The sequence below is a fragment of the Selaginella moellendorffii genome, unplaced genomic scaffold (assembly GCF_000143415.4).
Source record: "Selaginella moellendorffii unplaced genomic scaffold, v1.0 SELMOscaffold_0, whole genome shotgun sequence".
Taxonomy (NCBI): domain Eukaryota; kingdom Viridiplantae; phylum Streptophyta; class Lycopodiopsida; order Selaginellales; family Selaginellaceae; genus Selaginella; species Selaginella moellendorffii.
The window spans coordinates 6081434-6106730 of record NW_003314261.1 but is presented as its reverse complement, the minus strand read 5'-3'; the positions used below and the strand labels follow the sequence as shown (position 1 = coordinate 6106730).

General features: G+C 46.7%; 6 protein-coding genes, 1 non-coding gene and 2 pseudogenes across 8 annotated transcripts; 4 read left to right on the top strand and 5 right to left on the bottom strand.

The window, feature by feature from the left end:
• The first annotated feature begins 3019 nt into the window (after positions 1-3019).
• On the top strand, positions 3020-3754 carry LOC9632781. Its single transcript, XM_002961225.2, has 2 exons — positions 3020-3308; positions 3407-3754. Exons 1-2 carry the CDS (start codon positions 3036-3038, stop codon positions 3554-3556), a joined length of 423 nt encoding a protein of 140 aa, XP_002961271.1. The 5' UTR covers positions 3020-3035; the 3' UTR covers positions 3557-3754.
• Positions 3755-5328: 1574 nt separating this feature from the next.
• On the bottom strand, positions 5329-6903 carry LOC9643081 (mitochondrial outer membrane import complex protein METAXIN). Its single transcript, XM_024682441.1, has 5 exons — positions 6498-6903; positions 6084-6445; positions 5936-6018; positions 5820-5883; positions 5329-5758 (listed from the first exon to the last, which is right to left on the bottom strand). The coding sequence occupies exons 1-5, from the start codon at positions 6745-6747 to the stop codon at positions 5423-5425; spliced, it is 1095 nt and encodes a 364-aa protein (XP_024538209.1). The 5' UTR covers positions 6748-6903; the 3' UTR covers positions 5329-5422.
• A 549-nt stretch (positions 6904-7452) lies between these two features.
• LOC112348933 lies at positions 7453-11498 on the top strand (annotated as a pseudogene).
• Positions 11499-11585: 87 nt separating this feature from the next.
• LOC9642723 lies at positions 11586-12524 on the top strand (annotated as a pseudogene).
• Positions 12525-14671: 2147 nt separating this feature from the next.
• On the bottom strand, positions 14672-16731 carry LOC9642722 (triose phosphate/phosphate translocator TPT, chloroplastic). Its single transcript, XM_002960577.2, has 11 exons — positions 16376-16731; positions 16192-16275; positions 16050-16115; positions 15914-15992; positions 15734-15854; positions 15577-15672; positions 15412-15524; positions 15282-15359; positions 15100-15216; positions 14949-15048; positions 14672-14879 (listed from the first exon to the last, which is right to left on the bottom strand). The coding sequence occupies exons 1-11, from the start codon at positions 16624-16626 to the stop codon at positions 14755-14757; spliced, it is 1230 nt and encodes a 409-aa protein (XP_002960623.2). The 5' UTR covers positions 16627-16731; the 3' UTR covers positions 14672-14754.
• A 391-nt stretch (positions 16732-17122) lies between these two features.
• Positions 17123-18229, bottom strand: LOC9642721 (beta-1,4-mannosyl-glycoprotein 4-beta-N-acetylglucosaminyltransferase). The gene has a single exon (XM_002960576.1). It carries the CDS (start codon positions 18227-18229, stop codon positions 17123-17125), a length of 1107 nt encoding a protein of 368 aa, XP_002960622.1.
• Positions 18230-18471: 242 nt separating this feature from the next.
• TRNAW-CCA lies at positions 18472-18543 on the top strand. Its single transcript has one exon. It is a non-coding gene; the product is annotated as a tRNA-Trp (tRNA).
• LOC9642720 (putative poly [ADP-ribose] polymerase 3) lies at positions 18543-22300 on the bottom strand. Its single transcript, XM_024669628.1, has 19 exons — positions 22219-22300; positions 22043-22172; positions 21708-21962; positions 21444-21639; positions 21268-21393; positions 21157-21217; positions 21035-21104; positions 20792-20984; positions 20602-20735; positions 20310-20547; positions 20139-20266; positions 20006-20082; positions 19799-19956; positions 19542-19751; positions 19379-19481; positions 19239-19321; positions 19039-19182; positions 18787-18969; positions 18543-18732 (listed from the first exon to the last, which is right to left on the bottom strand). Exons 2-19 carry the CDS (start codon positions 22135-22137, stop codon positions 18688-18690), a joined length of 2499 nt encoding a protein of 832 aa, XP_024525396.1. The 5' UTR covers positions 22138-22172; positions 22219-22300; the 3' UTR covers positions 18543-18687.
• LOC9642719 (dynamin-related protein 1E) lies at positions 22284-25181 on the bottom strand. Of its 2 annotated transcripts, XM_002960574.2 has the most exons (16): positions 24891-25181; positions 24769-24832; positions 24609-24713; positions 24443-24544; positions 24333-24383; positions 24215-24276; positions 24069-24159; positions 23950-24014; positions 23697-23891; positions 23530-23649; positions 23407-23477; positions 23126-23351; positions 23018-23068; positions 22741-22966; positions 22550-22689; positions 22284-22483 (listed from the first exon to the last, which is right to left on the bottom strand). In XM_002960574.2, the coding sequence occupies exons 1-16, from the start codon at positions 25017-25019 to the stop codon at positions 22355-22357; spliced, it is 1827 nt and encodes a 608-aa protein (XP_002960620.1). In that variant the 5' UTR covers positions 25020-25181; the 3' UTR covers positions 22284-22354. The 2 variants fall into 2 exon arrangements, with proteins under 2 accessions (XP_002960620.1, XP_024525407.1); XM_024669639.1 differs by having other exon boundaries at positions 22284-22689.
• Between the last annotated feature and the right edge of the window lie 116 nt (positions 25182-25297).

The following is a 25297-nucleotide window of genomic DNA, read 5'->3' as shown; positions in this document are numbered from 1 at the left end:
GGCGGTCAGCACCTCCCAAGTCGAAGGAGCTTGTCGCCACGATGCTGCCAGGGCTGGCAAGGTCCTTTTGTAGTCGCAAGCCAATCGAGAGAGGGACTATAGGCATTGCCATGAAGTGCGAGGATCCTTCTGGGTTTGTCGTGTTTTTCGATAGCTTGACGACGACAGAGTGTGAAGATGAGGAAGTATGGAGAGAATCACGGGGTTTCAAGATAGTGGAGATCTGTGAAAATCCAAGGCTCATGCTGGGCGCGGCAGGGAACGTCAAGGAGCGCGACATCATGGCGAAGCTTTTGAAGATCAAGGCAAAAGAAGAAGAATTTGGGCTGGAGGAAGCAGCAGAATTTTTGAAGTGCCAAGCGGATGTTGCCCAAAGCGTCATCACAGGATACCTGGCATCTTTCTTCATATACAACGACTCGGAGCTTTTCATGGTGCGTGATCTTGGCGCAGGATTTCAAGTTTACAAATTGAGCAGTGAGAATCCCATCCTTGCTATAGGGAGTGGGAGTGTACCAGCCAGGAGGATTCTGGAGAACCCGGTGGAGGGGCAGAGAGGTACAACATTGGAGGAGGTCATCGATCTAGGACTGGATGGCATTGCGGAGGCCTGCAGCAGAGACAGATTTTGTGGTGGAGAGATGCTTCTGGTTGATGCGAGCAAGAGTGTACTCGCCAAGAAGAGAAGATTCCTCAAGGCTATGCGACGATTGATGAAGGTTAACTTCTCCCACCAGTATAAGCGGAGAAACGAGGAGCGACTGAAAGTCGATCTAGAATTGGTGTTCGTGCGCGAGTGGTCAGTTCAGGCTCGTCGAGAATAGAGACACAGGCTTGTTGAAATACAACAGATGTTAATTCTGGCTTTCTTGCCTCTACATCCTCAATGACAAACTACTTGTACTGAACAGCTGAACCTGTGCAGCTCCTGACGATCTAGTTCGAGAGTGATACTGTGCACGAAAACCTGGACGACACCCAAGGACTCGTATATCTGGACTCCTTCATCGCGTATTCCGGGGGAAGCAAGCAGCGGCCTGACTCTCACAGTTCCCAAGGTCCACTCCATGGCAGGATTTTCCATCCTCTCTCCTACGAACCAAACTTCCCAGCAATACATGCCTCCTCCGCACTGCTTGAGCCAACTCAGGACGAAGACGATGACGCTGCTGCGTTGAGATTAGCGCGCGAGAAGAAAGCAGTCCGACGGGATTTCAAAGTGCCAGCATTTATGTAGGCTATTCATTTTTCGTGTTTTCGCTTTTAGCCGTGCTAATTGTGTTGGATAACCAAGCTAGGTTGGGATGGACAATCAGACCATTGTACGAGAGGAGTTGTCCTTCACCCATTTGACCCCATTTACGTCGCTGATAGCAAGTAAGCCGATCCGCTTCACCATAGTATTATCGAGAGCTGGTCTCTCGCGCTACCACCTCCGAAAACCTGTACCCCCGACACTCGGCCAGAATTGCTGGCTGTCTAAGCTCGATATGTCCGTCTGGGTCGTGAACAGGGTCTGGAATTACGAGGAGAAGGAGAACTGTGCTTGAGCTCATTCACGAAACTAAGTTTTGAAACGCCGCCTGCATTTTGTTTTATGCTGCTGAGTATCTGTTTAGGCGATGGGTCTATAATGTGCAGATTGAGCTTCAAAGTGCTAAGCCGCTCACTGCAAGTCTGGGTCAAAATGCCTCCGACGAGGGAGCACTGAGGACGAGTTCCTACCATCTTGCTTCTCACCGCCAGATCCTGTTGAGCTTTCTGGTTCAGGCTAAGTGACGGAACTACCAGTAGCAATTGAGACGGACAAATCAGCTGCCTGTAGGACTCTTGCTGGAAGAGAAGTCCGCCCGCAAGGTTCGAAGGCGGCTTCAAAATGCAGTCGCCGTGGAATTAAACTTATCATGATTCGCAGCGAAGCGTGAGAAAGCTGAGAGAGCGAGTGAGTGGCATGCAGTTAGAGAACGCAGTTCAGAGGACTCCCATCACCCACCGCTCGCAAAAGAACCTTTGCGATGTCCTGCTCGATCACGAGTCTATCGTCTTCGTTATCATCCCACATCATTCTTTGAGGGCATCTGACTTGAACATGTCACACAAGCTATAGGTATTACAGGAAAATGCCAACTGTCGAGGTATTATGCAGTGTTTGCTCTTAAGAGCACAGCCTTGCGTTGCAAATGTATTAACTTGATCGAGAGAAAGAACGCTTAACACCATGCATGAAAGCCAGGAGGAAGAGGATACCATCCAAGGACTCGTTCATCTGCTAGAAGAGCTCGATTAAGTGAGCTTAATACGTAGTCTATTTCACCGTCATCTGGCGTGATTCAGTGTCCTCCAAAGCTTTTCTTTTCGAGCGCAAATACAAGACAATAACCTGCAACAAAGTTCAGAACGTGAGCAGTCGCCAAAACACCTCTGTTGGTTATCACACCTCGAGTATTATGCATCGGCTATAGAGCCGATTACAGGATTTGTTCTCTGCAGAGCAGCAAAACTCTCGTTAGCCTAGTGACGTCAATCCATGGTAACTATATTGAAAGAATGAAAATAGTTGAAAACTAATAAGACAAGCTGATACCAGCATGATTGTCAAAGCCAGAAACCGTCTTCCTTGCATCGAAGAATGACCTTAAGTTTGCATTCTCCGCTTGCGACAATTAGCAAGAACTTGCCTTGGGATCGCTCCTTCCATTGCCCAGCCATGGATCCTGGGTTACAAGAAGCTGCAGATGCACAACAGCGGATGCGAGGAGGGAGGTGGAGATTTACAGGCAAGAGATGACACGGACCAGGGGCGAGAAAGAAAGTTCGACATGCACTACTGGAGGAAAACGCCACGTTCTCTTCGATGGCTGAATCCCACGACTATGATGCCGTTCCAGCGCCAGCCATTCCCGTTTTTCTACCGTTCTCAATTGTTGTGATCTTCAGCGCCCACAAGGACAGACTGGGCCTCTTCAAGGATCTTGCTCATCCATGGGACATGGATCGTGTTCTAAATTTGTGACTTAGGGTTAGGGCTAGTGAGCATGGACGCGGAGGTTGTGCGTGGGATGCTGAGGCGCATAGGCCAGGAATACGTGGTGGATTTCACATTTGGGGAGAGTATGGTCCATGATCCGGTCACAGAGAGGGATTATTTCCCGCTGATCATGAGTCTTAAGGATTTTGGCGATGGATTTACCATGACTGGGGGGAGATTTTACCCCGCAGATGAAGAGGGCGTGCGTTGCACTGCAGTAATACTTGATGATGCTGAGGATGCTGAGAGGAACCAGTATATGTTTTCCAATGTGCAGAAGGTATGCCATTGATCCATTCTTTTACACCAAGAGCACTCTTGGTGTATGTTTTTCAGTTGGGCACAAGAGGATTCAACTTATGTTTCTTCTTGTTCTAGGTCTCTAAGGATGGTGAGGTGCTTGAATCTACAGATTGGGAGGTGAAACCAGATTGGCGTAAAGCCCGGTGGTGTTGGAAGGAGACCCAGGATGAAATAAATGCAAGGATCCAAGATGCTATTGCACGAGGCGCTAAAGTGTACGGATAGTCCTCCTGCCTTTGGAAATAGCTCCATCCCATTGCTTTAGTCATCCTTGCTCTTTGTATTGTGCAACATATCAATTCCTTATCCCATTGCATTAGATCATGGCCTTCAAGACCTTAAAAAACAACTAGTCATAGAATGACAAGTTATAATTTTGTAGTGTGTTGCAGAAGCCAATAAAACAGATTTTACAGTTCTTAACACGTTTTACTTTCTCAAAAGTTTAGTTGAGAACTTAAGGTGACAATTTGATCCTGGTTTTCTATAGTAGTATTAATTGAGGTTTAAACCCATATACAAAAATGGATAGATTGAATTTAAATAAACAATTTATATGCTAAAGTACTATAATTAATATTACCTAGTTAGGGTTATATATATATATATATATATATATATATATATATATATATATAAAATCCTCCCTTCTAGAAAATGTGATAACTATGAAACATCTAGAGCTTCTGTTAGACAAATATAAACTACTACAAAAACCTAAAGCTCCTACTTGACTTAGAGCATCTAAGTCATAGTTGATGAGTTCTGGCTCATCAACTATGCAAACCTTGGAATTACTCTGATCACCTGGCAGTGTGTGTTTGGATTGCAATCTAACAACTAAGATCATCTTGCAATCCAAATTACAAGTTGTGTATTAATTAATAATTTACTTAGTCAATGCTAGAACTGGTATATGAAACTCAGGCTAACTCTTAAATATATGTTTCCTACTCTGAAAGAAACAGGAAGAAGAAACCATAGCTTGTTCTTCATTTGTGCTTTTATCTAAAGCTATTTACGTCATAAATTCTTTTTCTAAGATGGGAATATGCTCAAGCTGGAAAACTCGGTAAGCGCCGGGCTCAAGGTTCTTTTCTTTTTTTGAGATTCTTTCTAGCAAACAAAGTCCTCTCATTTCTCTACTTGGACTATGAACTGCAACTTCACCTAGAAAACAAATCACATTGTCTCATACTCGTTGTACTCGAGTATGCAATCGTCCCGACCAGTGCCGTGGTGTTGTTCTACTCAGATGAATCCGGAAGCTTATTTCCGAAGGCCTTGATTGCCTGTGAATGGATGGCATTAAGATGAGAACGCTGCTTTCTTGAGGTGAGAGTCTTACCTCTCCTGCCTTTGGAAACACGAGCATGTCATCGCCCAAGGCCAGTATAACTGGTCCGTCCACTCCACTGAAGGCGTAGCTAACTGCTTTGCACGACGCGCCGGTGCAGTAGAGACCCTTGCCAAACTAGAAAAGTAAATGAGAGGTTACCTCGCACAAATTTGGACAACTCTAATACCATGTAGCCAGGAACAGGAGCGTTGTAGATTGCTGGCTGCATTCCCTTGATAAGATTGCAGGCGCTTGTTCCTAAAATACCGCAGTCAGAGCAGGAAAAAGAATCTTTTACGTACCCCACCAAAGAAGCACTTCGTTGTTTAGCGTGTCAATTTCTTCGAAGGATGGTGCACGGCTTTCAGCAATGATACTAACAGACTGAGCAAAAGTTTAGTTACACGCGCTGTGCTAACGGAAAACATACCGGCTCGTAAGTTTTCTCCAGGTATATCTTATAATCGCCGAGCTTGGGGCAACGATCCAATAAAGGATCGTCCAATGTGTCCCCACTCATTTCACCTATGAGACGTGATATTGCTTTGAAAGATTCCACCCACGCGTCGCACACAACATCCTAGAAGAATTGCATGATTTACGACGAGCAACACAAAATGTCCACAGGATAGAACTTCAGCGCACCGCCACAGGGCTCTAGCGGACCGTACATAATTTGATGAGCACTAAAAATGCAAGCGACAAGAGAAAAGCTAGAAAAGACCAACCGAAAGAAGGAAAACCATTCGCCATCAATGCTGATGAACGGAACTGGAAGCATCCATCTCCTGAGCGTTCTCGAAAAGAATCGGCCTCACCTCCTCGTCCGACACATTGCTCTTGAGCTTGTCCACAAACTCGTGGAAGTTCTTACCGTCCTGCTCACGGCTCTTGGCGTCGCCACCACCGCCAGCCTTTTGCTTCTTGAGCTGCTTCCCGTCATCCATGGTCTGCTTGCCTTGCACCTCGGCGGATCCCGTCCCCAATCCACAGACACACTGCCAGGCGATAAGAAGAATTCCAAGGTCTGAGTACTCGATGAGCTCCGGATGCTCCAACTCAAGCGCAGCTCGAAGAATGGAGTTCTCCTAAGAGCAATGACACAACAACATGAATCATAGAGAAAAATCATATGCTTTTGGTACTTACAAGAGAGATGCGCTTCACAAATAGAATGTGAGCGAGGAGCATTGCATCGAGGCTCGTGGGCCGCCTAGAACAAAAGAAGATTTCAGAAAAACATGAAAGGCTACACTATAACTTACATGCCACACAAGTACTTTGAATCTTTGTTCAGTTGCTTTACAGAGGAGAGATCCTTGTAAGCGCGCAACGCTCGACCATAGATCTGAAATGAAATCAATCTTAAGCCATAAAGAAAGAAATAAAAGCCTCGAAAGCTCTCACTGTTACCTCTTTTTGTCTGGCTTCTGAGTTCTTCCAGTTGATGCCAAGCCTGGTCATTGCTCTGGCTCTCCTTGTCCATGCCACCAGCTTGTTGATCGGCCACGGCAAGTGTGAAGTCTCGATGTCCCCTCCAGCTGCATCGAGAGAAAACCAGCCACTTTTCTTCCTGCACTGACGTTTCGTCCACAACTCCAAGTCGAGAGCATCGTCCAGATCCATAAACAGCGGCCTCAAGGACTCAACCTTCGCAGCTTCACCCTCATTGAGCCCAACATCCAAGTCGCACATCACCGTAGATCGCAAAAAGTCGTCCACGCCGCTGCCAAACACAGTGTGGAGGTTCCAGTCCACCAAAGGTAAGTTGAGGTCTGAAAAAAACCGTGAGCATCTGCCATACAAAAGAAAGAAAGGAAAGCTCACCGGCATTGGAGTGCTCGACAAGGAATGGCTTCTTTGCCAGGCACAGGTAGAGGTACGTGGAAAGGCTCCTCGGACAAGCGGTTGGAAGATGGAAGCTTGGAGGTCTCACGGTGAGCACAAGATGGCCTCTCTTCTCATACTCGGACAGCCTCATAAACTTCTCCTTGTCACTGCGCGAGCTCACGTCCCAAGTGACAGTGAAGATCGGTAGTTTAGTTGGATCAATCAGCTCCGCACACAGCTCGTCCATGGGAACACCATCGGGCTCCTCGGTGTCGTCAGTGAGGCCGCTGCAGTTGCCAAACGTGCCATCGTTCCCAGGCAAAAAGTCCACCGGGAGAAGAACCAAAACTGGATAGAGCTTGGCGACGTCGTTCTCCCAATCGCGTGCATCCTGCCGGATTTCCTCCAGAACCTCAAGAGCATCATGCATGGATTCCATTTTGCGGGGTGGTGGCAGGAGACTGTGATACGTCTCAGCGAACGTCGCAAGCTCCTCGCCGAGAATCCGGGCGTAATCTTTGATACCGAGGTGCGCCGGAAGAGCTTTCTCTACGAAGACATGGTGGAACTCGCTGAAGCATCCGATGAAGCTGTAGAAATCACCTGCGAGGCATGGAACTCACTAAAGCATCTACGGAAACTGAGCTCACCTGCTGGGGCATGGAGCGCCACTATGAGCCTCAAGCCATAGATTTTTCCTGCGAAGCATTGCCGACTTGGATTGATCGGCTTCTTCTCCAACTGAAATCCATGCTTGTTTGCCTGAGCGTATTCCTTTATCGCCGAAGCATCGACCCGGCGTATCGCAGCATTCGGCCAATGCTCGCCCTTCACACAAAATGGTGCTATCACCGGGGCAACGAAAACGAGCAAAGAATCTTACCAGGGAGCCCATCAACTTCGCTAGGGTTTCCAAGCTGTGACGAGGGTTTTATTTTGCTTCGTGCGAAAGATGTCTTCTTTCTCTGCGAACGCGACTAAAATAAGTATGCAGCGAGCTTGCACGGTGCTGGGGTGTGGTGGGAGGCCAGGTGAGTGTCTCGCATTTTCTTTAGTGGAGAATGAGATTTATTCCTCGGGCTTGGTTGGGATTGTTCCGGGAAATCGTCGGTGCTTCTCTTTTTACTTGGCTTCTGGTGATAACGGCTTCTGTTTGAAGGAATTGTGATCAGGACAGAGGGCGGAGTTTTTGCATCTACCTAAGAAGAAACTTACGGACTTTGGTAAGAAACTTCTTCTGGCGGACTTAGCTCTTGCGCTTTCTATTTGTCTTAGCACTGGACGTAGCAAACAAATCTCGCCGGTTCCTATCCATCTCAGCATTTACTCTCGAAATGGTTTGTTTCATGGTTGATTGTTTCCACGACGAGTTTTAACTTCTTGTGTTTAGTGGCAGTCGTGAATTTGACTATGATAGACCTTGCGGGCTTAACGAAAATTGCTGTTGGTAAGAATTTTCATGACAAATGTTTTAGCTTTTTCTTTTCCTTTTGCTTTGCAGACGGGCAGCCTGAAAGCTGAGATTGAAAACATGGTCAGGTATTATGTTGAAAAGGTTGGTTTCTGGTTATTATTCAACCTTTGCGGTGCTTAACATCTTGTACCTTCAGGAAAATACGATCATTCTGGCCATCTCTCCTGCCAATCAAGATATAGCAACATCAGACGCAATTAAACTTGCACGCGAAGTCGATCGGTGAGATTATATTGTTTTCATGGCAATGTTCTAATGAATTAGAACGTTTGAGTTAGGCGACCGAACGTTTGGAGTTCTCACACAGTTGATGGATAAGGGAGCTATTGATGCAAGTATCTTTATGTTTACTAAACTCTTCAGTTTAGATTGAATCTGATTTTCTACAGGTGTTGGAGGGTCATTCCTATCGATTGCAACGCCCCTGGATCGGTGTTGTCAATCGATCACAAGCAGACATAAATAAAAGTGTCGACATGATCGTCGCCAGACGAAGGGAACGTGAGTTTTTCGCTTCAAGTCCAGATTACAGGCATTTGGCAAGCCGCATGGGCTCTGAATATCTTGGAAGAGTTCTTTCGAAGGTGATTGTGATACATTTTGTGGCCGCTCTGAAAAATCTCTTTTGCAGCATTTGGAAGCAGTGATAAAGGCACGAATTCCGAGTATTCAGTCGCTTATAAACAAAACCATCACCGAACTAGAAGCAGAACTTGACCGACTTGGGAGACCTATTGCATCGGACGCAGGGGTAAGATAAAGGACTAGCTGGCTTCCTTATATCTGGAGCTGAAGTACTTGCATTTTTAGGGGCAACTGTATACCGTGTTAGAGCTTTGCAGGGCGTTTGACCATGTTTTCAAGGCGTATTTTGATGGAGGGTAAATTTTTTTGTATGAGGAAGCTTTTAATTGACTTACTTTTGAGTATCGTGTCATATGTCCTGGAGGAGATCGAATCCATAACGTGTTTGATCACCTGCTTCCTGAAGCTGCCGTTCGACAGACATCTTTCCATACAGACGGTCGGAAAGTTATCGCAGAAGCTGATGGCTATCAGCGCCATTTGATTGCTCCAGAGCAAGCTTATCGGTGACTTATTGAAGTCTCGGCCAGCTATTTGAGAGGTGGCTGTAGATGCTGTAAGATTTGGTTTGTTATACTTCTGAGTTGAAGAGCATTTTGTACTTTGTTTGCCAGGTGCATTTTTTACTCAAAGAGCTTGTGATAAACGAGACGGTAAAATGTCATTATGTTTGTTTTATATGGGCTCACATAGGAACTTACGCGCTTTCCAACTTTTCAGGCGGAGTTGTCTGCTGCAGCAGAAAGATTCTTGAAGACAATGGACTTCTCCATGTCGCCCTCGTTAGGAAATTTTGTCAGTTGGTAGTGGATATGGTATTAGCAGGGATGCAATGTTTGAGATGGGAATCAACTCGCCCGAGCTGCCTCTTTCACTTCAAGCAATGTAAGCTCGTGTTTCAGGAGGTTATGAGTTAACAAACTGCATTGGCAGGCGGGAGTGAGTTCGCAGACTCTGACAGCAAGAAACACGACCAAATGTGCCTGGATTTTAGTAGTAAGTGGTTTTCGCTGGTTCCTTCATCTCAACTGGTACTTTTGCAAATCGAGATTGATGATATCTAATATTGTCTCCAGGGCGCAAGTGTACTGAAATCTCTGCATATCCTAGGTGATAGGAGTGGGGACACATTGAACGATCCTTTATCCGATCGTTACGCCAAGCTCAAGAGCTCTATGACTTGCGTGGACAAGGAAAGTGACGATTATAAGACGGTTCAGAAACACCTGGAGAAAACTTACGAGCCAGTCATGCATGACGATGTGGTAAGTTTTGTTTTCCGTTAGCATAGCGCGTGGAACTAAACGTGTTTATTTCTTGCTCAGTCTGTTAGAGGACTTGTCATTGTACAAAGTGCTTCGTTGATGCGGTACGTAAAAGAAAAAAAAAATCCGGCTTTCATATGCTCTGACTGCGGTAATCACTGGTTTGTCGCAGACCAGGGGGCGAATGCTTCTCAAGTTTGCTGATTTGCTGGAGCATCACCTTGACGAGCTTGCAGCTCTCGAGACTCTGGACAATGGAAAGCCATTGGACTTGCCGATGTCCCTTCGGCTCCTTCGTTCAGGTAGGATCAAATAATGAAGTGCCTGAGGACCTTGTACAGGCTTCGTTGACCAAATCTGTGGCAAGACCAAAATTGACGGCCCTTACCACGCGTACACTTTGCTCGAGCTCCCATGGAACTTCCCGCTCATCATGTTTTTCTTGAAGATCGGCCCCGCGAGCAACTCCCTTGAGTGCTCTCTTTTGTGCAAGCCTGCTGAAGGAGGTCTGTAGTTTTTCTCGTTTCTGCTGTTGATCTCTAACTGGAAAACGTGAATTTGTGCTCCAGGCTGGATTGCCTCCCGGCGATCCTCTCTGGTTGGGTTTTAACAATCTTTGCCGATGTCTAGGTAACACCATTCTCTCTTTGCAAAAAGTGTTTTTCATCTCTTTCGTTTTGTGTTCTTTCTAACTGATTGATTCGCCAGGGAAGAGGTTTTCGTGCTGGTGGTAACAAATCAAACTGGCTAGATTCTTGAGGATTCTACTTCTTTCTTGACACTTTCCTCCCCATCCAGAACAATAGACGACACGGCCTACGTTTTGAAGATCATGGACAGTGTGAGTTGCTCTCAGCCAAAAAGTGGATCGTCGCTGATGTATATGTGGAGTGCGAGCCGATTGTAAGCCTGTCATTCCGATCGATGATCTTCTATATTTCTTCTTTTGATGATGGATCGTGTTTTCCAGATTGTTTTCGTTGATATTGTCTTGCACTTACCGTCATTTGTTCTTCAGCAGCAAAGTTCTAAGTTCGAAAGTAAGTGTTTCGCTCTTTCGATTCTCTCAGAGCGGAGCTGATTTTGACGTTTGAAAGCAGGTCGTTGTGACGGCAGCTCTTTACTTTGTTGTTTTGGAAGCATGTCTATACGACTATTTTAGTGCTGAGAGGGCCGCTGCCATCTCGTATCGATCAGCTAAGGTGATTTGAGCATGAGCTTACATTCCATGATGAGGATAGAGATGTTGACCGTTCCAGCTCGACGAACGGGAGTTTAACGGGAGTTTTCCGCAATCACTTCAAGTTACTTCAAGCTTTTCATCTTTGCGATGATGGTATGGTATCCTTCCTCTATATTTGCGTCGATTGTGTGTTCCTTGCTTCGTGCAGATATGGGTGATGATTGAGGTCTTGGTAATCTCCAATGGAGTCGCTTTCCAAGATAAGAAATGGAAGGACAAACTTGCTGTTGGCTGTTGACAGAATGACAAGTGAGTTGCATCAACCTCCCCATATTCGTTTTTTCCTTGCAGTTCCAAGATTGCTAGTAAAGGCCAATGCAGCAGCTCTATGTGCATCCAGCTTGGTGAAGGATGGTTTCCTACCCCCATCCGCGTCCCTACGCCACCAGCAAGCAAGATCACAGATACCGAGTGCTCTGGAACCACCTTAAAAGTCTGCAAGGAATCAAGCAAATCAGCTCCTAAAGTGCTTACCCTTAGTTTCGAGCTTCTAATCGTTGCTATTCTTGCAGGCTGATATGCCAAAACAATATTTGCCTCTTCTAGGACAGTATTGCGCTAGACAGGTTAGTGCGGAACAACTTGATCTTCGTTTTGTTGATGCTAGCGCGTTCAGTTTTTATACATTTGCTAACATGCCTGGTGGTTTGTGACCCATCATACAAGCATCTGTTTGAAGGTGAAATTTGCATGTCTGATCGAACTAGTGTTTTCTCGGTTGTTTCAGGCCATCAGTGATGACTCGAAGCTAGCTTGTATCCATGATTCTGCGCGACCTCTTGTCCTCGGCCATGACAAACACAGGGTGTATGCGTTGCTTACTCGTCTTTCAAATACTCAAACTGTTCGCGTGGTTTTCAGAGATGCCTGGGTGCATGGAGCTGCCGTTCTTGGAGTACGTGTTAAGGCCACTATCAAAGAGGTACGCAGATCATGTTCTGGTTTGATAGTAAATTTGACCACAGGCAGGAAGCGATCAGTTCGTGAAAAAGACATTGAACAGATAGAACTTGTGGGAAATGCAGGTAATAGTCGATGAAGCTTTCCATCTCACTTATTAGCTTTAACTTGCAGGCTATAGAACCATCACTAATTCGGAAAGGATTCGGACTTGTTGAGAGGTGATACAGTTCTTTTGTTGGCTGTGAGAAGAACTTGGTTTTGAGGCAGGGATGGATTAGAGGTCACAGATGATGTTTCCATTGTGGAGTTTTTAAAACGTCCAGTGTTCATCACAGAGCGCTCGTACTCCAACTTGAAAGTAAGTTGCTCTTTTTGTGGTTCTTTCAGTAAATGTTATAGTTTTACAGGTAACTACACCTGGATTAGCATTTCTCAGTGTCGGACGAGAAATTCCGGACGGCGGTGGTGGCCCTCCCAATTGGAATGGCAGCGATGGCGGTCTTTGGAGCGTTTCTACTCCAGCGCCAGATCAGGATGTTGTAAGTATCGACTAGGATTCTGACAAGAGCTTCTTTTCTTCCAGGGAGAAGAATTTATTAAGTTGGTCGAGGGCGCCAAGAACACAATCCTCAGTAGATTCGAGTGAGTTTAGACGCAAACGTCTGCAAATTCAAGATAAGATCGAGCAGCAGCACGAGCAAGAGCAACGAACCGAGCAGGACACGAAGATTCAAACGCCAGTGACGGTGATGCGTTGATCCATCTTAGTTTGCCGACTGGAGGACCCTCTCTGCAACCGGCATGTCGTCTGTTGTAGTTACCTAAAACTCTTGCAGCCAGGAGTGTTTGATGGAGCTCTGGCACCTCTTGCTAGACGATTGAATAACGCCGTAAAGAAACATCTAAAACAACCATACCATATGCAGCGACGAATGACTTGTAACTTACTCAGCCCCGGACACGACTTATCGCTCTGGTCACCTAGTGGAAGATCAGGTCCGGCATGAAATAAAGAGAAATAAAGAAGGAAACAGCGAGAGGAGACTCTACCTGGACAGCAGAAATGCTGATCCAGATCTATCCTGAGAACACTGCGCAGCTTGAGTTCCGCAGCTAGCTGTGACTTCTCGAGCGGTCTTGTGTCTTGTGGTGGATTAGTAAGCTCTGAAAGTTTGTTCCAGCTCTCGCGCGAAGAAGTATTTTCTCTGCCTGGTATCTGGGCCTCCCAGTGTACTTCCAAAAGCCAAAGGCGAGGACGGAGGAAGTGAAATCGAAGACATCGAGGATGACAATGCAAGAACGGTACGCTAAAACATCATAGAGACTAAACTTCCAGCAGGTGAAATTCCCGCAAAGAGAAGTAAGCTCGAGAAGAACAAGAAAGGATTCGACTGGATTCTCCGCAAGAAATAAAAGCCGGGCATGAAGTTCCCAGAGACACCAAAATACACTGGAAGAAAGCGCAAAGCCCGTTTCTAGCAAAGAAGTTCAAGAAAGAATGCATCAAACGACCCTCTAAGCAATGAGATGGAAACTTTACTCAAGGCCAGCATCATCGTCTGATTCGCAGTCTGCGATGTTGTTCTTTTCCTTGTACGCGGGCATCTCCACGTCAAAGTATCGTTTTGCGCGAGCGATGTAACCTCTTGCATCACATCTAGGATTGAACTGTCGTGAAAAGCAGTGGGAATTTTCGATGCCAGTAGTATATTTCATTTTTTGTGGAGATTCTGGGATGCCTGATGTCAAAGCCCAGCTCTTCCAGAAACTTAATCAGCATTGCAGACCTGTGGATCAAACACAAGCATTTAGTAGAGAACTTCGAGAGGAAAAGAAGCTACAAGCTAGTGGACCTGTGGATCAAAAGGAGCTTTCGCCTGGAAAAAAAAGCAAAGAGAGATCAAATGGTGTTTTTTTTTCTCCAGGAAGAAAACCACGCACCCTGTTGTTTCCCAACTCGATCTTTCCAAGAAAAAGAAGCTAGTAGCTTCTAGCAAACGATTGTGGAAGGAAAGATGGTGGAGAGAAAAAGCGAGTGACAACAAGCTCGGTAGAGGAACAAACACACAAGGGATTTCTCATCAAATTGTCCTTCCTCACACTTGTGTTTACGAAAGGATTCGGTGAATATGTGAGAGAATAATATCAGGTGATGGTTCTGCACAGTTTACACTTAGTACAACAAGATACGCTAGCTAATTTAATAGACGGCTTAAGATTATTTTTGTAAATTATTCATAAAACGCTCCCACCAAAATGAAAAATGGCGAACAACACCAGCAAATCAACACTTCAGCCTGTTGGCTCGCTTTGCATCGCATTTTCATAAACAAAAAACGTCCCAATGCTCTAACGGGTGGTATGGTGACTACAAACACAGTCGAGAAAATAGTTCTAAGACAATTTACTTATTTCTCCGTGCAGTTCTTGTCCGTGCTGTGCGAAAGATAACGTATAACTTTAACATGTTTTGGTTAACGAGGTTTCAGTAGCTTTTGCAAGAGAACGACTGGGAACGACTCGGGAGGCTCTTTGTGTGCTGGCAAACACGTTGTATTGCCAAATGGGTGTTTACGTTTAAAACAATAAAATGACATGTCTTTTTATTGTTTTAAATTGCAGGAAAGGGCATGCAAAGGCTTTTGTACAAAAGCGTTTACATGCCTTGAATTTTCTTTCTTGAATCCATGGCCAAGAAGTATGATTTTAAACACATTTTATTATTTTATTATAATTGATTTTTGCATAAATACAAAACTGGGTAAATGGATAAAATCCGCTGGCTTATACCTTGGGTGCAGCTCCCTTTCTCTTCTCTTCTTCCATTTTGGCCTTGATCAGTGAGTATATAGTCACCCCAGCAATGGCAATGCCGGTTCCAATCCCCGTTTGGGTGGAGATTTTGTTTCCTAGAAAAACTCGCGAGTTAGACTCGAGGAGGACTAAGAGAAGAGAAGAGAAGGAAGCCAAGAGCTTACCAAAAATAACGATAGAGAAACCAATGACGAACACTCTCTTTAGAACGTTGCCGACAGCATGCGTTAGAGGGGCCACTCGCTCCAAAGTGTTGTTAGCAATCTGGGAGAACATTGACAAGCCGCCTTTGATGCAAAAGAACTAAAGTCTTACCTGGTTATACAAATGATAAAACATTCCAACCCAGAAGAGATCGCTCAGAAACTTCACCATTCCAACTTTGGCAATGGCATCTGCAAACCCGTGTTGCAATAGCTTGGGACCCTCCATCTGTGTGAGAGGCAATTTTTTAAATCGTTTACGACGCTTAGCTTATAAACAAGGGGAAGACTTACCACCACTGCTGGAGGAATGCAGAAGAGCAGAGACAGGATTGAAATGTAGGCATAAACGTTTGTACTGTCCATTCCGGTCTGTAGCAACACGAGAAAGTCTAGAATCCAATGCAACTTTGACATGAGTTACCATGGCTTTCTTCGAGTAGATGTTTCTGTACGTAAATGCAATGTTGGATATCATGGCACTCACGAATCCCGTCCAGTTGAACGAGAGCTCAGTAAGCGATGCCATTGACACACCTGAAAGCGGGCCCAGTTTATTACTCTTGCAACCATTGGAATCAACACTTACCAAGGACAACGGGCGTGAGAGAGAGCCAAAGCGGCAGAGAAATTTGCTGCCCCAGTATAAACTGCGAAGCGGCTGCGCTAAAGAATGGCTCCAGTGCTATACAAAGAAGAAACAAGGAGTTCTTAGGACATCCACGACAAAACTATATCGTGCCAACCTTTAATGGTGTGCGTGAACGAAACAGCGACAGCAGCGAAAGACACATTCGTCATGACATGTCCAAGCGCGTGGCAAAACGAAACTGGAGTCAGCAATCCCAGAAGTTGTCCATCAATCGGCTGCACCACAAAGAAGTTCAAGTGAGCCACACGAAAGACACGAAGAGAGAAAAACCTACCGCTCGTTTTGGAGCTCCCACGGCCCAGGAAACCAAGCAATAAGCAACACCAACGATAAGATGGACCACTGACACAAAACTAAGAACGATTCCATGTCAGGAGATGATAAAAACCTTGTCAGCTGAGGTAGCTTACTATGGATAAGGAAAATAATTGTAGATCTTCTTGTTAAGGATGTTGAAGATCACATTGAGAAAATACCTGCAAGAAGGAAGATCTCATTTGCAAGAGAGAACAGTGGAAAAGCAAAAAAGGAAGGAAGAAAAAGCATGCCTACCACATAAAGAAGAAGAATCCAGTGACGAGAGCCGGGTATTTCTCCGCAAAACCAGACGCCTCGACAATCTTTGCATCGCCGGAGCTGTCCAAAGCACCGCATTCCAGGTAAAGGTAAAGTAACGAGCAAAGCTCCTCCCATCTAGAAAAGGAAGGAAAATCTCTAAAATTTCGATTCGACTTACTCGGCATCCGAGGCAGCGGCAGCGGAAGCGACGATGCGAGGACGCTTGCTCTCCCAGGTCGAGCTGGAATCCTTCGCGAGCAGCGGCTGCTGGAGGTAGAGGCTCCGGTGGAGCGATAATCCGCCAAACGCCCGATCGCCGGAGGAGGAGAAGGAGAGGCACGGCTTGGCGCTGTAGAGGCGCAATGAGGCGGATTTGGAGGAGAGCAGCGCCGCTGCCGCCGCCGCCGGAGCCAAGCTCGCTGCTGCCATGGCGATTTGGCGATGGCGTCCCTAAGATCGTCCCCCTCTCTCTCCCCTCTCACTTTCCAACCCTTGGACCAAAACAAAACAAGCCTAAAAACCAACGAAGAAAAGGAATTGAATAAGAGTTGCGACCTTGCATGGACGCTTATGGCCCTGGCTATTGCCCAAGGAGCATTGATTTTTACTTTCTACCTCTCTTTACGTATTGATCTTGGTCGGCATTGATCTTCCCAATGGCTGAAGAGATGGAAGTGGATCTAGTCAGACATTAGTCAACGACCAAAGACCAATTCTTTTAAAAATATATTTGAGTCAACGATCAAACCTAGTCAATACAGCCCACGAAATAAAAGACAATGTTTAAGAATTAAAATATACGTAGAACATGAGCAATCTTTGATCGCCATGGTTCTAAGAAGTTCTTCCATCCTCTAGTATAATCTCTTTCCAGGGAGTCACTCCAAACTCTCGCAAGGTCTTGCAAGTTCTCCCAAGCTCACGATCACACCCGTGGCCTCACGCAGTTGCCCGGCAGCAAGTAGCGAAACCTCTCCACATTCCGGAGCAAATGGAGCGGCAAATTCACGGCCGAGTAGCTGCTGGGTATGCTGCCCATCTTCCCGATCAAGTCCCGGTAGTTAAACTCCTCGGGCAGCATGTCAAACAGGTCCCGCCCGCTGCAAATCAAGTCCTGGATCCTCTCCTCGCGCAAAAAGTCGGGGCGCGTCACCCGGTCGGCGTGGCTGTACGCCCGCATCTTGAACGCGATGTCCGCCACGGTGCGGAAGCAGAAGCTGCAGTGCCAGCCCGCGTCCGCCAGCATCGTGTCCGTGACCCGCGAGTGGCTGTACTGCGTGACGCGCGGCTCGAAGACGTGCGCGGTGGACCGCCAGCTTCCCGTGTCGCTCCGGTCCTTGTGCGTGGGGAACTCGAACGAGTAGAGGAAGTTCCTGAGCTGGAGGTGCGTCACGGGCGGTATGCCGTCGCAGCTGCGCAGGAGGTCCACGGTGTGGCCGCTGGGGATCTCGTCCACGTCCGACATGAGCAGGAGATCGCCCGCGCGGATCCCTGCGGTGCGAAAGAGCTCGTTCATCCGGTCGCGCTGGTACGCCTCGTTCACGTAGGGCCGCACGCCGCGCGGTAGCCTGGGCGTCCGGATGGCGGAGTAGACGAGCTTGGGCTCCGCGAAGTCGAAGCGGCCGCCGGGCTTGCGGTTGACGCCGAACCACAGCGGCTTGGAGATGCCGGTGAAGGTGCCATTGGATTCGAGCAGCAGGAACTTGGTCACGTAGGGGTCGATCTCGCGCCAGCGGATCTCGAGGAGGTCGAGCTCGTTGTTGAAGATGATGGCGTCGAAGACCCGGCGGGGGCGCTTGCGGAGCTTCCAGCCGTGGAGGGCGCACAGCTCGCGCATCGACATGTTGTGGGCGTAGTAGTGCGGGATGAAGGCGAAGCTCCGCGGCGGGGTGTCCCAGATGGGGCGCAGCATGTACTTGACCGTGTGCCAGTTTGCGAAGACGAGGAGCGCGACGCTGGACAGCACGAAGATGGCGAGCATGACGCGGAAGAACCAGAGCTTTGTGATGCTCGACCTGTGCTGCCTCGCCATCTCCTCCTTCCTCTTCCTCTTTCTCAATCTCTCTCGATCGATCAATCTCTCCTCCTCTCACTTACTCTCGATCGATTTCTCCCAGGATCTCTTGCTTTTCCTTCTTCTCTATTTGGCTTTTCACAGAGGTCGTTTGGAGATTTCCCAAGCCTAACTGACTCGCGTTCCAGGGAACAGGAAACGATTTTTGCGGGATTATTTTACTTTCAACTTGAAATAACTGTCAAGCTTGAGACATGAGAGGATCCGTGGCGCAATGGTAGCGCGTCTGACTCCAGATCAGAAGGCTGCGTGTTCGAGTCACGCCGGGTTCAACATATCAATTTTTCCTTTTCTCGTTTTGGCGTTGCCGTGGCATTGACGAGGAGAAAACCATAACTTATCAGTGTTCTTTACACCTACGTAATATCAGCCACAGGAAAAATGATTCTCCTTAGCAAAGTCAGCACCTCTCTCTTTCACTTCTCTTCGTAGCGAACTTGGACTATGTACTGCAACTTCACCTGGAAACAAACCACATTGTCTTCCTTGAAAACCAGGAAAAAAGGATAGATTACCTGCTTTGGATCATAGACAACATACTCGTTGTAGTCGAGTGTGCAATCGTCACGACCAGATGACTTCAAGGCACCGCAAGGAACCGTGATGTTGTTTTTCCATTTGAAGTACTCTGATGAATCCGGAAGCTTCTTTCCCAGGGCCTTGATCGCAACCTTCTCGCGCTCGTACTTGGCAACGTCCTGCGAAGGGATAGAATTAAAATGAGAACGGTGCTTATCTTTACAGCGTCCTTGAGAGTCTTTACTAACCTCTTCTGGTTTTGGAAGCTCGAGCACATTATCGCCCAAGCCAACGACGGCCAGCATCAAAAATCCTTCTGGTCGGTCCACTCCAGTGAAGGCGTAGCTAGCTGCTTTGCACGACGCGTCAGTGCAGTAGAGACCCTTGCCAAACTAGAGAAGCAAATGAAACGTTATGGCAGTCGCACAAAATTGCACAATTCCAATACCATGTAGCCAGGAACAGGAGCGTTGTAGATTGCCGGCTGCATTCCCTGAGCCAAAGTGCTGATAAGATTGCAAGTCCTTGTTCCTAGAAATACCTCCGTCAGTACGTACGAAAGCAGGAAAAAAAAGCTCTTTCACGTACCGCACCAAAGAAGCACTTTGTTTTTCAGATTGTCGACTTCTTCGAACGAAGGTCCCGCACTGCTTTCAACCATGAACAACTCCTCCATCACAATGCTGACAGACTGAGAAAGTAATAAAAAAACGTTTAGTTACGCGCTGTGCAAACGGAAGGGAGAACGTACCACATCGTCATACTTGACTGGCTCGTAAGTTTTCTCCAGGTATTTCTGAACCATCTTATAATCGTCACTTTCTTTGTCCACGCAAGTCATGGTGCTGTTGAGCTTGGCGTAGCGATCGGATAAAGGATCGTCCAATGTGTCACCAGTCATATCACCTATGATATGTGATGCCACTGATATCGCTTTCAGAGATTCCAGTACGCTTGCACCCTGAGAAACAATATTAGACATCATCAATCTTCGATTTGCAGAAGTACCAGTTCGGTGAGGTGAGCAATATCACTGATGACGGTCGGGTGAGTTGAAGGAACCAGAGAAAACCACTTGTTACTGAAGTCCAGGCACATTTGTTCGTGTTTCTTGCTGTCAGATTCCTTCTGCAAGAAGTCTGCAAACTCCAAGAGGCACTCCTCGCCTGCCAGTCCAATTTGTTAAATCATAACCTTCTGTTAACACGAGCTTACATCGCTTGAAGTGAAACTCCGAGAGACTTCCTAGAGGTAGCTCCGGCGAGTTGATTCCCATCTCAAACATTGCATGCCTGTTCATAACACCGAAAATTAACAAACTGCGAGAAGCATTAAACCCGTAACAAACCTGTAGACGGCTTGACTGAATAGGCACTTACAAAATCGGGCAACTTTTGGGTCGAGTTTGCAATGCACAGCAACAACACCAAGCTGCTGGTCTTGCAGTCCTCCTGCCCTCGCGTCGCACACATCATCCTAGAAGAATTGCATGATTTACGACAAAATGTTCTTGACATACCATGTCCACAGGATAGAACTTTGAACGCTTCTTTGTGAACTTCTTCTCTCGTTCCCATGCTTCAAACTCGTTTCCAGTTATCTCTTTGAACAATGCAGCAAAATTATGGATAGCTTTGTTGACATCAGTCTGCTCGTCCATCCTTTCATTCACAGGCACGCCAGTCGCAAGTCGACCTCTCTTGTGGTAAAAATAGAGAGTGCCATCCGGCACTTGAACAAGCTGCTGGGCGGCACAACTGAAAGAAAGCACACACCATACATTATACCAAAACCCGCTAAAATGCACTTACTGATTGAGGCCGCTTGTCTGATCGCAGATAGAGAATGCGCAATTGTAGACAATCCCTTCGTGTTCAAACACACGCCCTCCTTCTTTGTCGAGCTCGCTGTCCTTGTGAACATACTTCTTGCCCGCCAGTTTTATCTGCAAAAAGCGTACAACAGGCTTGTGAATGTAAACCACGGCAACCAGAGATTTACTTCATCAGTCAAGTAGGTGCTACTGTCCACGTTTTGATCTGCAGCCACTCCTTGGTCCACCTGTTGTTTCTTCGCAGCGCGTTTGTCGCCCTCAGCTTGAGCGCCGAAGAGGTAAGGCGCAAAATCTAAGACTTCGTTCTTTGATAAACAGTCCTGAAGCCAGGATTCCTTGACGACAGGAATGTTTTTGGACCTGGAGGCTCAGACCGGAAAGTCAGATTGAAAGTAGAGCGAAAGCAAAACCTGGCGTCGCCTATCTTTGCGTAGACACCGCTTGACAAGTCGCTCTCAGCTACTACCAAGCAAGTTATGCCTATACATTGAATGAAGTGAGAAAGAAGTCTACTTGTTGCCCAAAAAGTCACCTTCTTTCAGAGCGTGCGCAACCTTGCCACCGTGTTTTTCGAAGTCCCCTCGCAACTTGTACTGATATAAGAAAACGTTAAGGCTCCTTGAACGAAAAGAAATGACAAAACCTGCGGACGTTTAGTCCGGCCAGCGAGTAAAATATGCATTCCAGAAAACGGTTTTCCGGGAGCAGGCTTTGCCGAATCTTCCGTATGCCGCACAGGCCTCTTTTCGGTATCGTGTTCTTGCTCCCACTGTACAAGGTTTAGCCCTTGAAACCCAAGACGTTTAAACTTCAGCGAACCTTGGTTATGTAGTCATTCTTCAGCTGTTTTGGAATCTTGAGCGGCTCTTTCTTGCGTGGAACATTCTTTGTAGAAAAGCCACATTTGGACCACTCGGAAATGTAGCCAGTACAAGTGTACTCGTGAACTGCGAACTTCAGCGCACCACCACAGCTTGGGCAAGGCTCCAGCGGCCCGTACATCATTTGATCAGCACTAAAATGCAATTTATAAAAGAAAAGTTAAGAAAGAAAAACCACAAGAAGGAAAGCCATTCGTCATACCAATGCTCGTAAACGGAGATGGAAGAATCCATCTCCTGGGCGTTCTCGGAAAGGATCGCCCTCACCTCCTCCTGGGACACATTGCTCTTGAGCTTCTCCACAAACTCGTGGAAGTTCTTGACGTCTTGCTCCCGGCTCTTGGCGTCGCCACCACCGCCAGTCTTTTGCTTCTTGAGCTGCTTCTCGTCATCCATGGTCTGCTTGCCCCGCACCTCGGCGGATCTCGTCCCCACCCTGCTCATTTTCTCTGCCTCCCTGGAAAAATTGTGTCAGCGAAAACTCGAACAAGGAAAATAATCAGGGGTTTGGCGCTGCTATGTGTGCATGGTGCCTACACTCGGCGCGGCGTCACGTGTCCCGTGGACGTGGGCCAGTCCATCTTCGTCAGCTGGCAAACCCCGTTTAAACGCTCCGGCTTTACGCAGCACATATTTAAGTAGTGCGTAGTAATGCATATACGTATCCCTGGAAAATCGAGCAGATTGTAAGAATCGAAACAAAGCTACACAACCTACTACGCTCACGCTGGAACATCGTTGTTGTAAAATACAGTCGAGCTTGGAAAGAAGAGCACTGTTTACTCGTAAAGCTATTGTGTATTACGTCAAATTCGTTAACAGAAGAAAGTAAGAAACTAAAGAATGACCTCATTTATCCCAGACGACTGCGTCTATTTCATCCCGCGCGCTTTTATAGAGGTCGAGCCTCTTGCTGCAAGCCGAGCGACGTTCCATGAGCCCCGGATCCTCGTCCAGCATCTGTGCCAGCTGCTTCCCCTGCGGAGTTTGTACAGGAAATTTGTGTGAGATAAACAAGTTTCGAGCTGAAGGTTTCCTATCTACCTCTCGCTTGCCGATCTGTGCGTAAAAGTTGTGGAGCAGCGAGCGTTTGGCTTCGCGAACTTGACAGTGAACAACGGCTTTGGGAACAGCGTTCTTGAGCATTTCGCAGACCATGTGAACGTATTGCAGTACGTTGGATCCTGAAAACGCAAGCGATGAGCATTTGGTATGTTTTCAGCTTGGTTACGAACCTATTCGGCGCAAATGAGCTTCCCCATAACGGTCGGCTGTTGTATTGTTCGGATGTCCTTTCTCGACTTCCTGGGGGAGTTTACGGAAGTACTCCACAGTCAGATAGCCGGCCTCCATATCCACTAGCGACTGACAAAATTTCCTACTGTCTTCACGAAACCTTTCTAAAGCCTCCACTGCTGCAGCAGACAACTCCGCTTGAAAAGTTGGGAAGCGCTTAAGTTCCTGAAGCGTAAACTTGTGAGCACATATAAAATTAACATCATAGCATTTTACCTGGGTCTCGTTTATAGCTTTCCTCACAAGCTCTTTCAGTATAAAATGCACCTGGCAAACAATGCACAAAATGCTCTCAACTAATAACTATATCAAATAAAAACTTACAGCATCTACAGCCGCCTCTGCTGGTCCTCTCAAATAACCAAGCGAACCTTCAATAAGTCGCCGATACGCTTGCTCTGGAGCAATCAAATGGGGCTGATAGCCATCAGCCTCTGCGATAACTTTCCGAACGTTTTGAATGGAAAGATGTCTGTCAAACGGCAGTTTCTTCACAGCTGCAGGTAGTTGATGATCAAACACGTTATAGATTCGATCTCCTCCAGGACGTCTGACACGATAATCAAATGTAAAGCCAACTAAAAGCATGCCCATAAAAAACTTACCCTCCATCTAAATACGCCTTGAAAACATGGTCAAACGCCCTGCAAAGCTCTAACACGGTATACAGTTGCCCCTAAAAATGAAAGTACTTCAGCTCCAGATATAATGAAGCGCCTTTATCTTACCCCTGCGTCCGATGCAATAGGTCTCCCAAGTCGGTCAAGTTCTGCTTCTAGTTCGGTGATGGTTTTGTTTATAAGGGACTGAATACTCGGAATACGTGCCTTTATCACTGCTTCCAAATGCTGCAAAAGAGATTTTTCAGAGCGGCCACAAAATGTTTCACAATCACCTTCGAAAGAACTCTTCCAAGATATTCAGAGCCCATGCGGCTTGCCAAATGCCTGTAATCTGGACTTGAAGCGAAATACTCACGTTCCCTTCGTCTGGCGACGATCATGTCGACACTTTTATTTATGTCTGCTTGTGATCGATTGACAACACCGATCCAGGGACGTTGCAATCGATAGGAATGACCCTCCAACACCTGTAGAAAATCAGAGTCAATCTAAACTGAAGAATTTAGTAAACATAAAGATACTTGCATCAATAGCATTGGTTCCCTTATCCATCAGATCCAGCTTTGTGAGAACTCCAAACGTTCGGTCACCTAACGCAATGTTCTAATCCATTAGAACATTGACATGAAAATAATATATCTCACCCGTCGGATCGACTTCGCGTGCAAGTTTCATTGCGTCTGATGTTGCTATATCTTGATTGGCAGGAGAGATGGCCAGAATGATCGTATTTTCCTGAAGTTACAAGATGTTAAGCACTGCAAAGGTTGAATAATAACCAGAAACCAACCTTTTCAACATAAGACCTGACCATGTTTTCAATATCACCGACAATGCTTTCAGGCTGCCCGTCTGCAAAGCAAAAGGAAAAAGAAAAAAGCTAAAACATTCGTCATGAAAATTCTTACCAACAGCAATTTTCGTTAAGCCCGGAAGGTCTATCATAGTCAAATTCACGACTGCCACAAAACACAAGAAGTTAAACTCGTCGTGGAAACAATCAACCATGAAACAAAACCATTTCGAGAGTAAATGCTGAGATGAATAGGAACCGGCGAGATTTGTTTGCTACGTCCAGTGATCCGATCGGTTTCGTCTTGAATCTCCTTTCTCACCAGTGCTAAGACAAATAGAAAGCGTAAGAGCTAAGTCCGCCAGAGGTAGGAATTACCAAAGTTTCTTACCGAAGTCCGTGAATTTCTTCTTGGGTAGATGCAAAAACTCCGCGTAGTCTGGCCCATCCTCTGTCCTATGCAACTGTAGCACTAGCGGCCTCCTGGTCACAATTCCTTCAAACAAAATGCTGCTATCACCGGCGCCAAGAAAAAGACCAAAGAATCTTACCAGACCCTCTGGGCAAGAAATCGCGCCCAACAATGCTCTCCAACACCGATGATTTCCCGGAGCTCTGGAACAATCCCGGAATAAACTTTCATTCTCCACTAAAGAAAATGCGAGACACTCACCTGGCCTCCCACCACAACCACGGACGGCAAAGATTCCCAGAGCGTCGGCAGCGCGTTGTTCCCCCCATAATCCCCCAGCACCGTGCAAGCTCGCTGGATCCGATTGATGAGCCCGATCAAGCTCTCCATCCCTGAGAAAGAAGAAATCCCTCCCACGAATCCACGCGCGCGAGACGCCGGAGATAGATCCCTAGCCTAGATCAGATCTGAGAGCGCGGGATCGAAATCTGCATTGCCGCCCAGCTCCAACGCTCTCTCCGCGTCGTGCCTAGTAAAATAAAACCCTTACTTTCTCCCATCGCCATATACGCCTGGTTTAAAGAGGAGATGACCGGTTGGAAGAATCTCCCAGTCTCTTTTTAAGAACGTTGCTGTGTCTATTCCAAGCACAACCAAAGTGGGCGAGG